Source organism: Chionomys nivalis, chromosome 4 (genome assembly GCF_950005125.1).
Source record: "Chionomys nivalis chromosome 4, mChiNiv1.1, whole genome shotgun sequence".
NCBI classification, from domain to species: domain Eukaryota; kingdom Metazoa; phylum Chordata; class Mammalia; order Rodentia; family Cricetidae; genus Chionomys; species Chionomys nivalis.
This window is the reverse complement of record NC_080089.1, coordinates 24,209,008-24,222,766: the sequence shown is the minus strand read 5'-3', so window position 1 is coordinate 24,222,766 and position 13,759 is coordinate 24,209,008. Positions and strand designations below refer to the sequence as shown.

At 41.3% G+C, this 13,759-nt stretch overlaps 1 protein-coding gene across 1 annotated transcript in view; it reads left to right on the top strand.

Annotated features, from left to right (window-relative positions):
* Tbx20 (T-box transcription factor 20) overlaps nucleotides 1-13,759 on the top strand; it is a 53,623-nt gene that overhangs the window by 19,538 nt on the left and 20,326 nt on the right. The window contains exon 6 of the mRNA XM_057768161.1: nucleotides 3,274-3,350. Coding sequence (XP_057624144.1) covers nucleotides 3,274-3,350 — 77 coding nt within the window. The remainder of the gene's footprint in view (nucleotides 1-3,273; nucleotides 3,351-13,759) is intronic.

The following is a 13,759-nucleotide window of genomic DNA, read 5'->3' as shown; positions in this document are numbered from 1 at the left end:
ACATATGTATGTTTGTATGTATGTGGATGTATGTGTGTGTGTTGTTTAATCTTGATATAAGAAAGCGAAATGAAAGCCGGGAGGTGGTGGTGCATACCTTTAATCCCAGCACTTGGGAGGCCGAAGCAGGCAGATATCTGTGAGTTCGAGGTCAGTCTGGTCTACAAAAGTGAGTCCCAGGACAGACTCCAAAGCTACAGAGAGACCCTGTCTTGAAAAACCACAAAAAAGAAAGAAAAAGAAAACAAATAGAATGCTTTTAAGCATTCTAGGTTAACACACAGTTTAATCTAGCCTGCAAAATCATTAAATCACAATTTAGCAGTTTGTCCTTATCATAAAGCTCAACAGTCCTGTCTGGAATTACTGCTGTGGTTGTCTTTTGGGTCTGGAGGTGAGCTGAGCCACATAAGGTATAAGGGGAACTACAATCTCTGTGCTGCTATATTCACTGGAGATAATATAACACAACCCCAGATTCACCCAGCTTTTTTTCTCCTCTAATGCTCAAAATCAGTGATTTTTTTCTCCCTGGATTTAGCCAAACTCATCCATAGAGAAAGTAAACATCAGGTAATTGTCTTGGGTTCCTTTCTAATTATTGTTCTAAATTAAATCATCATTATACTTTATTAGTAGGCCTAGATATACAGAGGACCATGCCCTATTGCAAATTTTCTGAAGCTTGAAATTATATCAAGATGTGGAGAAGAAAAGCTATCATTGATATCAGTGAATGTTATAAAAAGGAAAGTTTAAAGAAACTCATGCTGTATTTAATTCATTTCCAGGCACAAAGTTATGACAATAATGTTAGATCATGGACACATTAATTGGCATCCATTTCTCTACTTGTATCAGGGCACTGGAGGATTTTAACCAAAGTCGCGTCATTCACAGCCACTGAATTTTAAACTTTGGAAATATGAAAACCAATTACAAATTTTTCAAAATCCTTCCCAGGACAAAGCAGCCATCATAGTGTAGACACTTCTTTCTGTTGCATGGTTTATCTGCAACCAAATAAAGCTTGCTGTGGTTCACATGGAAGAGAAAAGGCTCCAAGAACTTCTGATGTTGCCCTCACAGCATCTGCCATTATCTCCAGACAATTTTAACTATGAGCAAATCCAGTCACTTTTCAGTTTTAGAATACGTTACTGAAAGCAAGATCTGCCTTTGTCGTTTGGACGCACAGTTAAAATTTTCATTTGGGTTTGAGTTGCCTTTAGTGTTACTACCTTCCAATGGACTCACATCATCACCCAGGGCTCTTCACGGTGTATCTCTGCACTTGCTTCATAGAGTTTCAAACCCTGTCAAGGCAGAGAGCAGGTGTTCTCCACCCACCATTACCCTGCACCAAAGCAACCGATCCTCATTACTGGCTAATGATTGCCTAAACATTTCAGGAGCCCTAAGACAGTTTAACATTATAGAGTATTTTACATTACAGTTGCTGAGCAGAAAGAAGAACATCTTTCTCCTTGAAGATTAAAATCTTGCTGGGACTTATAATCTTAGGGCATTTTGGTTCTATGAACTTTAAAGAATTTTTATAATTTATATTGAATAAACAATATTATTCTTCTTGAAAGCTGACATTCAGAAAGAAGTTCAAGTCTGAAACAAATGACTGAACAGACTGGTCTTCAGGAGAGGCAGCCATACATGAGAAGAGATTCTCATCCTGAAGCGTTGGATGTGCACACTAGAGGCCACCTGAGGCCTTGGAGGACTTGGCTCTGTGCACGTTTTATTATTGCTTTTCATTGTGAACAGATCTTACTGTCTATCATGGTTCCATCCCTGTCTAGCAATATCCATAATTTTGCTAAAAAGGAACCTCGTTTTCCCTTCTCTGCTCTCCAGGGGATGTTTTGAGTGAGCAGGTACCCCCAAGGCTCTAAGTCACAGGCTCTTGCTTGGGCCTGTCAGTGCTGCAGATAGAGAAGAATCTCCACCTGTGTGATGGAGGGCACCCTAAGGGAGGTGAAAACTTCTTGGCAGCCTTACAAACACAATTCACATCAAGAATATTTTCAAAAGGAAACGGCGTCTTTTCTTATAATGAAAAGAGAAACTCGAAGCGTTGAACTTTGGATGCAGTCTTATCAGTTTTGTTTTCCAAAGTAGTATTTGTTATAAAACTTGGTTTTATAGATAAATAATATACTTATTTTATAAATTTTATAGTTATCGTGTAGAATTCTGTTTTGTTAACTCTTTAGTGTGAAGCAGAAGGACACCCCACACCCATGGCTCCCTTTTCCCTGCTCAGAGTATTTTGTGTGTCTCCCTCCAAAGATGAACCTGTATCCCAAATTTGATGTTACAAGCTAAGACCCTCTTGAAAGGGTTCCCTGTTAGTAATTCAACTAGGAACAGGTCCTTGGGTCCTGGAGCTCCTAGTGACTCACCGTGATGGTTTGCCAGATGAGGGCATAGCCTGCTCATTGGTGAGGTTCCTTTTAGTGCTAACGGAAATCTGTTCCGAGTCTGTTCTCACCAGTCCTTCCTCGGTTTTTGCTTCAGAGCCTGAAGCATCTTTCCTCAGGTGTGGCACACAGGGTCTAATGGGTCTCTCTGAGTTACTAGTAACAGTACAGATTTATAAATTCCGAAATGTAGACCCTTAACGGAGACTGATTCTTACTAGAAAGTAATTGCTTCTAGATGAGCATAGTTACGTAAGTGACATTGAACAGAAGGCTGACAAAGTAACTGCTTCCATTCTAAATGAGGCAAACGGAAAGGATACTGGTAGTAAATGTATACTTTGAAGGCTTCACGTCCTGCATTTATATAAAACACGTCAGTATCAGCACAGTGTTGAACATGGGCTATTATTAGCCTTTTAATCTTCTTATCTATTACGGTATATAGTCACCTGCTCAAAAAGTTGTTTCATGCTTCCAAGTCAGAATGAGACAGCGTCTTTGCTCTCATTCTTCACTCCCCCACAGCACACACGGTCTGCACAAGTCTCCCATCTAGGTAGTTCCCCTGCTCCAGTTGATCCTAGCCTTTCCCTAGCATTTTAAATCCTTCACAATCTAGTTTCATGTTCGGTCTTGCCTGAAAGGCCACCAAACCTTGGCTTTCTCAGTCATGACCCCAGTACACCTGTGGACTTGTCCCTTTACCCAAACCCAAACTTCTCCTGATGCTTACAGGATCACTGGGGTCTTTGGGAAATGAAAAAACTATTTCTGATTTTGTCTCATTGACCTCTGAAATGAGATCGTTTTGTACCCATTTTTTCCTTCCTAGATAACCAAGCTGAAAATAGACAGCAATCCATTTGCCAAAGGATTCCGGGACTCCTCCAGGCTCACTGACATTGAAAGGTAATAAGAATTTTCTATTTGTTCTTTTGTCCAGATAAGATAAAAGAGTGGGTGGTAAGAACAGGTGCCTCTTAACTCCCACGAAGCATGGTTTTACAGCATGTAGCTTCCATTGTCTCTGCACCTTTCCTTCCCCAACCATAAGCCCTGTCATGGTACAGCTCCTCCATCTCGAGAGCGCCTGCTGCAGGATCTCTCAAATAATTCCCCAGAAAAGAGGTTTATTTGATATGGGCCGTGTCTTCCACTGTGAAACATTGGGTTTGCTGTGACCAGAAAGTGGGTCCTAGTTACGATCGAACACTGTCTTACTGAGCGCCACTCTGAGGAACTTTATGGCCATTTTCCTTCAGAGGGGGATGTGCTTGGTAACACAAAGAACTGAGGGATGATTTGCAATTTTGAACCAAGGGGATGCCATTTAATTTGAGGCCACACAATTTTATCTGTAAAGTGGGTTGCTGTCTTTCATCGGAGAAATAAATATCAAGTCTGAGGACCCGGAAGCAGACAAGAAGCAGCCATGCATGTGAAACTTACCCTCTCCACAGTGACAGCTGTTTTTTGTCATTGGACACCACGGAGTGATTGAGATCCACAGCGATTAGCACGTTATGGATGCTGAAATGTATCTTTTTTTTTGAGAAGATTTTGACCCAGTTGATTATCTACACTCTTTACACACAGTAAATTTCTATCCTTCATCTTCATACTAGGTCTGATATGTTTGCTAATGGGCAAAACACCGCGTAGCTACCAGCCCCTTACTTATACTGTATCTCAATATTTTTGTGCAACTCTCCTGCCAACTGCCACACATTTCTGCTTTTCGTTTTATTGTTTACCACATGGGCATATCTGACCTTGACACTTCTGTCCAATCTGTCTTGGCAACTCAAATGAAAGGTTAACTGTGCTTTATCAACTTGTGTCTGATTCTTCTGAAACCTGCCAAAGTGGCAGAGCACCGAGTGGTTAGCATACTTGGAATGGATGTAGAGGCTATGCAGAAAGCCGGAGAGCTTGAGTTAAAAAAATAAAGACTAATTGCTGGAGAGTCTGACTACTGGTCAGAGTGGTGAAGTCAGCAACAAACCTTAGGCCGTTGACGGGACATCTATTGCCCGAGTCTCAAAAAGCAGGTTGGTTGGAGAATTATGGATGGTGACATTTATAAAAGTGCACATAAACCCAAAGGGCAGAAATGTTTCTGAGTCTCTCGTCTTAGAGTAGCCTTGCATCTAACCCTTTAGACCCTGTCTGTGTAATTCTGAATGCTCTCTGTGAGCTGATCTTAGAGTAAAAATAGTCTTGGAGTTGCCCTATGCTCAGGAGATAGGAGCCCAGCCTGGCTGCCCTTTAGAACAGCAGATTTGATAATGCCTGTGGCCACATTTTCCACTTATTGAATGTGGGAGCACTCGCTTGCTTGTGAAGCTAAGTGGCTTGCGATGGTGCCAAGGCCAAGAGAGCTCTGATGTGACTAGCTGAAAGTTTGCAAGATGACCTAAGTGGTGTGAAACTGGCCAAGGTTTTGGATTTCATTTCCAGGTATTTAAGTCTGAATTTTTCCTAAATAGCCTTTGGGGATGGGACAAATCAGATCAATTGATCTTTAGAGACCTAAAGAAATTAAATTAGTCTGGAGTCAGTTACTGCACTAAACCATGTAGTAATTGAATTGTTCCTTGTAACTGATTGAAAACAGCCCTATCTGTATCAATCCTGGGAGCTTTTCTTCATGAGAGATCTGAGGGGAAAACACATTTTTTTATGACACGATGACAGATGCTGCATTTTTCTAACCTAACTGAATATGATGTAATAAATATGTGACTTTAATGATTTCAAGTTTCCTGTTCTAGATTTATAACCTACTGTGGAGGACAGCCGCCCCCAAATACTGTCAGCAAGGGACATGTGTTCTTGGACTTTAACGTGGCCTTGTCGTAACTACCAGCGCTGGGTGCTTCTTGAGGCCTCACGGTTGTTCTAGGTCTGGGTTTAGCGGGGGTCTGTGTGGCTGGATGTGTCCTTCCTGCCCTTCACGTGCAGCCTCGCTGTGCAGGGTCAGCGTCCTGAGTTGTAAAGCAAACTCATGTCCTTATCGGGAGTGGAAGCACTACAAAGCCCAAAGGGATGACTACACAGGAATGAATTTTTAACCATTTAGATCAGGGAAAGCGTTGCTGCGGGTTCTGAGTAAGCAGCCCCGGACAGCCTCTGGCCTGCTGTGTTTTCTATCCCTCCCCACTTTTAGGGGGGGTTTCGTAGAGACACAAAAAAGCTCAGTGGTACTTCTGAGGAAGGGAAGATAACTTAGGATATTTTCTTCAAAAGTCAGTGCTTTTGTTAGTCCTGCTCTTTGGACAAAGAGTTACTGCTCAACTGCAGAACAAAAAAAAAAAAAAATGTTGACCAGGAAGAAAAAAGCATAAAAACAACAGACTCCAGTGCCTGTGTGTCCCCTGGGTTCTCTTTTCTGAGGACACCAGTTACCAGATGCTATTTTTAACCACTTTCCCTCTAGATATATTTACCTTATAATTTTTTAATTATTGTCTTGTGTTTTTCGTTTTATACCACAATTTTAGGTACTTAGGGTTCTTATTTTTTCCCATTTTGAACAATGACAGGAAGGAAAATGTATTTCTTTACATGTATTATTGATTATGTATATAGGATAAGTAATCAAAGGTAAAAATACTAGTGAAAGCATGTGGTTTTGTTTATTTTTCTACTATACTGCTATTTTTTCAGTATCAGTTTTACTGGAGAAAGAACCTAAGCTTTCAATAGTAGAAAATGATTTAATAAACTTTACTGTCATATGATTTAGAAAACAGTGTTCAAATATATAAAATTAAAAATACTATTTTAATCAATTTAAGCAAGATATTCTGTGACATTAAGTAGATTCATAATGTCATGCAGCCATCACCTCTATCCTTTTCCAGAATGTTCTGAGTATCACAAAGAGATGGTATGCTCAGGCCCCATCCCCCTTCTTCTTTTTTTAAAAAGATTTATTTATTTATTAAGTATACAGTGGTCTGCCTGCATATGTCCCTGTAAGCCAGAAGAGGGCACCGTATTTCATTATAGATGGTTGTGAGCCACCATGTGGTTCCTAGGAATTGACCTTTGGAAATATAGTCAGTGCTCTTAACCTCTGAGCCATCTCTCCAGCCTTCTATCTGCCTTCTTTCTCCTGGCCTGATCCATTTTAGTTCCTGTCTGTGTGAATCTGCCTAGTTAATTATCTCCTGTAATGAGTGGACACATGTTCTCAAATATATTTAACACACAGCCAAGTTTTCCAAGAAAGCTCATTTAGGCATTAAAACAAAGGAAGAAAGAAAGAAAGATTGTCTGTTCATGTATTTGTGCCCTGTCAAAAATGATGGTCACCATTTCATTCTTGCTAAGATGATGGTCTAAATACAAATTTTCTTTTAGGAATTAGCCTATCTATTTCTGGAGCTCTATTTTTGTTTTTTGGCATTGTCTGTCTCCTATCAACCTATGAAAGCCATTCATGCATCATGAGTACTTTGACAAAAGCCTGTAAGGAAGAATGGGTTTGTTTTAGCTCTCCATTCAAAGTATTGTCTATCATGGCAGGAATCAAGACAGCAGGAGATTGAGGCAGCTGGACACATTGGGTCCAGTACCAGGAATCCGAGAGTGATGGATACTTGCTTCTGCTCAATCCCTTCTCTTTTTATGCGGACCAGGATCCCAGCCAGGGAATGGTGTCTCCCCCAGGATGTGGACCTTCTCACTTCAGTTAATACAGTCAACTTATTTGTCTCCTACAGATGTATCAGTGGCCAGTCTCCCGGTTTTTGACTCTCTGAGTTGACAGTTAACATGAAGTCATCGTATTTCCTTCTAGCTTACTATTCACATTTTTGACTATTTGTTTTGATATGATATAAAAGAGACATATCACTTTATATTTTTTCTGTAACATATATTACCTGTAAATCAATTTTTATTTAATTATGTCTGCCTTGATTATTTACCTAATTCCTTTTTTAAATTTGATTAACATTTTTCATTTATTTTTACATACTGACTAGTTTCCCCTCCCTCCTCCCTTCTTGTTCCTCCCCCCACCCCATCTACTCCCCTCCTCTTCCACTCCTTTTTCTCCATTTAGAAAGAGGCAGGCCTCCCTTGGCCTTGAACCAGGTAAGGCACATCAAGTAGAGGCAGGACCAAGCTCCTTCCCCTACATCAAGGCTGGGCAGGTAATCCAGTGTGGGGAACAGGTTCCCAAAAGCCTGCTCAGCACCAGGGGACAGGTCCTGATTTCACTGCTCTGAACCTTAAAAACAGACAAAGCTACACAGCTGTCACACACATGCAGAGGGCCGAGGTGGGTCCCATGCAGGCTCCCTAACTGTTGCTCCGGAGTCCATGAGCTCCCAGGAGCTCAGTTCAGCTGTCTCTGTGACCCCCTACCCCGTCATGACCTTGACACCTCTCCCTGACTTGTACACACCCTCCTCCTTTTCTTCAGCAGAACTCTCAGAGCTCAGTCCAGTGCTTGGCTGTGGATCTCTGCATCTGCTTCCATCAGTTACTGGATGAAGGCTCTTTGATGACAATTGGGTAGTCACCAATCTAATTACAGTAGATGAGCAGTTCAGGCATTCTCTCCACTATTGCTAGGAGTCTTAGCTGGGTCATCTTTGTAAATTCCTGGGGGTTTCCCTGGCAACAGGTTTCTCCCTAACTCCAAAATGACCTTCCCAATCAAGATGTCTCTTTCATTACTCTCTCCCTCCATCTTGCCTCTCATCTGCCTCTGGCCCCCAGCCTGCCCAATCCTCTCCCTCAAGTTCCCACCCCCGCCCCAAACTCCACCCCCAGTTTGCCTAGGAGAACTCTTCTATTTCCACTTCCCAGGGAAATCCATGCATCCCACTTTGGGACCTCCTTGTTATCTAGCCTCTCTGGGGCTGTGGATTGTAGGTTGGTTATCCTAAACTTTACTCCTAATCCACTTATGAGTGAGTACATACCATGTTTGTCTTTCTGGGTCTGGGTTACCTCATTCAGGATGATTATTTCTAGTTCTATCCATTTGTCTGCAAATTTCATGAGGTCATTGGTTTTTTACAACTGAGTAACACTTCATCATGTAAATATACCACATTTTCTTATCCATTCTTCAGTTGAGGGGCATTTAGGTTGTGTCCAGATTCTGGCTATTATAAATAATTCTGCTACGAACATAGTTGAGCAAGCGTCTTTGTGGTATGATTGAGCATCCTTTGGGTATATGCTCAAGATTGGTATAGGTGGGTCTTGAGATAGATTCTCAATTTTCTGAGAAACCGTCACATTGATTTCCAAAGTGATTGTACAGTTTTCTTTCCCACCAGCAATGAAGGAGTGTTCCCTTGACCCCACATCCTTTCCAACATAAGTGCATCAGTGTTTTTGATCTTAACCATTCTGACAGGTGTAAGATGGTAGTTTACCTGATTCTTTTCCCCCCTAATTCTTATCTACACTAGGTCTTGTACTCTTCTTAGCTGCTGCTTTTGTGCTTTGCATAAATTGATAACATACGTAAATACTCAAGTGTCTCAGATGTCAAACCTCCGTTTTCTTGTTGTTTTCAAATTTCCTTGATGTTCTATGATGCATCCATCTAGTCTTCAGAATCATCTGGCAAGTCTTCCCTAGAAAATGTCATAGGAATTTTGACTTTGTTTCTGTTGAAATTACACACAAGTTCTCAGGAGAAAATTGATGTGTTTATAGTGTATATGGATGGAGGCTCTTTGATGACAATTGGGTGGTCACCAATCTAATTACAGTAGATGACCAGTTCAGGCACTCTCTCCACTATTGCTAGGAGTCTTAGCTGGAGTCATCCTTGTGGATTCCTTTCAATTCTTCTCAGGACTATTCATGTTTACTCTGTTAGCTAACACTATCACTGACAGAATTTGGGCATTTTCAGGTTTTGAAATCCCACATTAATTTTCTTAGACACATACCTGGTTCTATGAAGCTACAACATTTAGTGCAACAGCTCTGGGTAAAGGTAGTCAGTGAAAATTTGAAGGGAGGCTCTCCCAATCCTGAATTTAGGAATGAAAGTAAAAGAACCCTCCGTCCATCTGAACTTTACTTTAAAGCCTTAGTAAACACAATGAAAAACTCTCATTAATACGTGGCACACGCCTTTAATCCTGCACTCAGGAGGCAGAGGCAGGTGGATCTCTGTGAGCTCGAGGCCAGCCTGGTCTACAGAGAGAGTTTCAAGGCTGACTCCTTAGCTACTGGGAAACCGTGTCTTGAAAAACCAAAAGAAGTTTATAATATTCATTAGATATTAAAATATTTTGGGTTATTGGATTAAATAAAATATATTTTATTGCTTACTTATGCAGCCGCTGGACTATTTGAGAATTACATATGTGGCTAGCATTTTATTCCACTAGAAATAAAATGTTTTTATGAGACAGTTTGCTGTGATAAACACAATTTTAAGTTAGAAACCAAGCTGTTCTTGTTTATTAAAAATGATCAAATTCCTCATATCATTCCATCACTGTAGTGAACTTAAAGGTTAGTTTAATAAATTCTAATGTTTGTTGATTTCCAATTATATTGCTTCACAGTCTTTACAAGAGATGATACTTTTTATCTTTTATAGTTACATATTTAAAACAACTTCTTTCTTTCTGACAATGACTAAAGCATATTGCCGACAAACACAATCTCTGACATTCTTCTCTTTTTTTCTCTCTGTCCTTTGTAGTGCTTCTTGGGTCTTGCTGTGGGTAGTTTCTGCTGGTTGGCTTTCAGATGGGTGCACCTTATTACACAAGCCCCAGAAGTACCAGGGTCAGAATTAGAAGTTCCTTTAAGCCAACACTGTTAGGCTTACATTCAACATTCTTTTAGAATCTGTTGAGTGGATTTAAATTTTTTGTCTACTTTTACATAATAATATGATTTATTATTCTTATATTGCCTGTTGAATTATTATCTTATTTTTGGAATAATTCCCATCTGGATTTTATGTTGCTTTGGAAGTATATTGTCAGACTTTAGTTATTTATGTTTTATTTAAGACTTTTTGCTGATATTTGTAATGGCTAGGACTTCGTTCCTCTTTCTCTCTTTGGCCCTTCATTCTCACTATCAAATTCAGTTTGCTTAATGGAAATATAGTATTTCTCCTTTCACTTTTGGATTTGGTTTCAATAGAAAAGAAATATCCTTTACCCGAAGAGTGTATTTGGCCGGCACAAACACCAGCTGCAGTGTTTTTTGAGAAGACCACTTCTTGTCAAAATTCCTAGTTTATTCCACAAGTCATAGCTAACTATAGATGGACTTTGTCTCATTTAGGGTATTTGCTTTTACTTCAGCTTCATCTAACTACGCATGCACTCTCTTTTTCTTTTTTTTTTTCTTTTTTTTTTTCCCTTTTTTTGATTTTCGAGACAGGGTTTCTCCGTAGCTTTTTGGTTCCTGTCCTGGAGCTAGCTCTTGTAGACCAGGTTGGCCTTGAACTCCCAGAGATCCTCCTGCCTCTGCCTCCCGAGTGCTGGGATTAAACGTGTGCGCCACCACCCGGCGCATGCACTCTCTTTTAACCTTTTCTTTTGATTGCCCTTTGATTTTTTTGAAGTCATGATACCAATGCATTTTCCTCTCTTTCTTCAACATACAAACATACTGACATTTCTTTAAGGCAAAAATAAGCATTTCCTGCTTGCATTGCCTAATTTTTTTGTTCCTTTTTATGCCTTCTCAGAATTGTACATACTTTCTTCAGTTCTTTCCTTCCCTTTCTTCTTCCCTGTCTCGTAGAGCTTCACTACTGCCCCACAGTCCACCTTGGCCTGCTTGCCTGTGACCCACCAGGCCAGTTTCCAGTCCTCAGCCTGCTCAGCACATCAGCAAATCTAGTACATCTCTCCGTTTCCTTCTGGAGTTCTCAGCTTCTCCCTCTCCTGGTTTCTAAGTAGACTTTCCTGCTGTTCCATCCTCATTGTCTCCTCCGTAGTGGCGAGGTGATACAGACCTTAGATCTTCCATCTTTGCTTCATAGGCTGCACATGCATCCTGAGAGGTCTGTCTCAGAGTGAGGCCAATTCTACAGGGCTTGTTGAGTTCCCTCCAGATTCAAACATGCAACCAGCCACTGCTTTTACTGTCCCCTCCTGGCTAAAAGCACTTCCGATTTTACCTATTTGAAATGGAATGTGCTACTGCCCCCTCCACATGCTCTTCTCTCATTGCTCCTGATGCAGTCATGACTGATTCTTTCTGATGCTCTGGCCATCAACTGGAAAGTCACTCTGACTCCTCTTTTTATCTCGAAACAGTTGATGACTCTTATTATCTAATCATTCAAAATACACTGTAGAGCCCCAAACACTTGCCATGTTGCTTGCCAACACACAAATGGAGCCACTATCCCCTTTCTCCTAGTTTATTACATTAATTTTCTACTTGATCTGTTTGCCACCACCCTTTCTGTCCTTCTGTCTGTTTTCAATAGAGCAATCAGAAGGACTTTCTCAGTGACAGGAAGCTGTGCCTAGTTCTCTAGTTACTCACTGAAGGCCCAGTGAGTTCTCCCTGGTCTCCAAGTAAGTGCATCTGTCCCTCTCTTGCCCATTTGCTCTAGACACCCTGGTCTCTTGTCTTTCTCCTAGCTTGCCAAGGCTAAGTGGGAACACTTAGATCCTCCACCAGCATTGTACTTAATGCCCTCATTTCAGCCTTTGTATTCTAATGTCTTCAGAACTTAGAGTCCGATAATACTAACGTTCAAGTATTGCTGGTAAGTTGTATTGTTGATGATGTGTCCTTAAAAATATCATTCAGTATATCTGGAAAATGTGTGAAGGTCTTTGCTTTCTCTTTGCTAAACCTCTATAAGACTTGGACAGTTAATTTGTATCGTGATTCTCTGATATGAGCCTGCATCCTGTGTAGGACAGCTGTAATAGAGTCTGTGTCCTGTGTAGGACAGCTGTTATGGACTCTGTGCCCTGTGTAGGACAGTTGTTATGGACTCTGTATCTTGTGTAGGACAGCTGTTGTGGACTCTGTGTCCTGTGTAGGACAGCTGTTATAGAGTCTGTGTCCTGTGTAGGACAGCTGTTATAGACTCTGTGTCCTGTGTAGGACAGCTGTTATGGACTCTGTGTCTTGTGTAGGACAGCTGTTATAGAGTCTGTGTCCTGTGTAGGACAGCTGTTATAGACTCTGTGTCCTGTGTAGGACAGCTGTTATGGACTCTGTGTCCTGTGTAGGACAGCTGTTGTGGAGTCTGTGTCATGTGTAGGACAGCTGTTATGGACTCTGTGTCCTGTGTAGGACAGCTGTTATGGACTCTGTGTCCTGTGTAGGACAGCTGTTATGGACTCTGTGTCCTGTGTAGGACAGCTGTTGTGGAGTCTGTATCCTGTGTAGGACAGCTGTTATGAACTCTGTGTCTTGTGTAGAACATCCTCAGCTTGTTTCACTCTTAGTACTGTGATGGGATCTCTCCATATGTGCTCAGCAGTGAGGTACACACTGGAAAGGTGATTTTTCATTACTCTTCAAAACAATCACTCACCAGGAAGCTTATCTCTGTTTTTTAGATGTGACAAATAAAGCTGAGTGAGACTGGTGCTCTGTCATTAGTCACATGACTTGTGACAGCTGAGCATCAAAGCCTGTTTAGTTTGTCAGAAACCAAGGTAGCCTGGGCAAGTTATGCCAGCAATGTAGATGGACTGTTTGTCTTCCTATAGTCAGGACTTAGCACTAGTAAATTCACAAACTCCATCATTTCTTATGCTTTAACTCACCAAGGAGTCTTAAGTTCACTTATAGGACAACTGCAAATTCTTTTTCTAGTCTAACATTAATGAGCAGTATCACTGACATTCAGGTCACACATTACACTTCACACATAATACAGGAGTGAGAGGGTGGACAAAGAAGGGTTAATGCTACCTCAGGAATCAAAAGAACCTTATTGAAAGTGAAGGCAGAGTTGGAATAGTCAGGAAGGTGATCAGATGAGAGCTGTTGAGCTCAGACTCAGGCTATTCAGGGCAGATCTGTCAGGTGAGGGGCTGAAGGGGAGGGTCGCAGGGGAAAGGCTGCAGGGGAGGGGTCGCAGGGGAGAAGCTGCAGGGGAGGGGCTTGTCAGGACATTCAGTTTAGAGTGCAGGCAGTTCCTAGTGGCAGCACCAAGCAGGTAGATAGCACTGAACTGAAGCCTGGATATGCATACACCCAGAGTTTTATTTTTTAAAGATTTCTTTATGGTGAAGTGTGTGTGTGTGTCTGAGTGTATGTATGTGCACCATGGGGATGCAGGCACCTACCTTGCTAGAAGAGGGTATCAGATTCCATGAAGCTGGAGC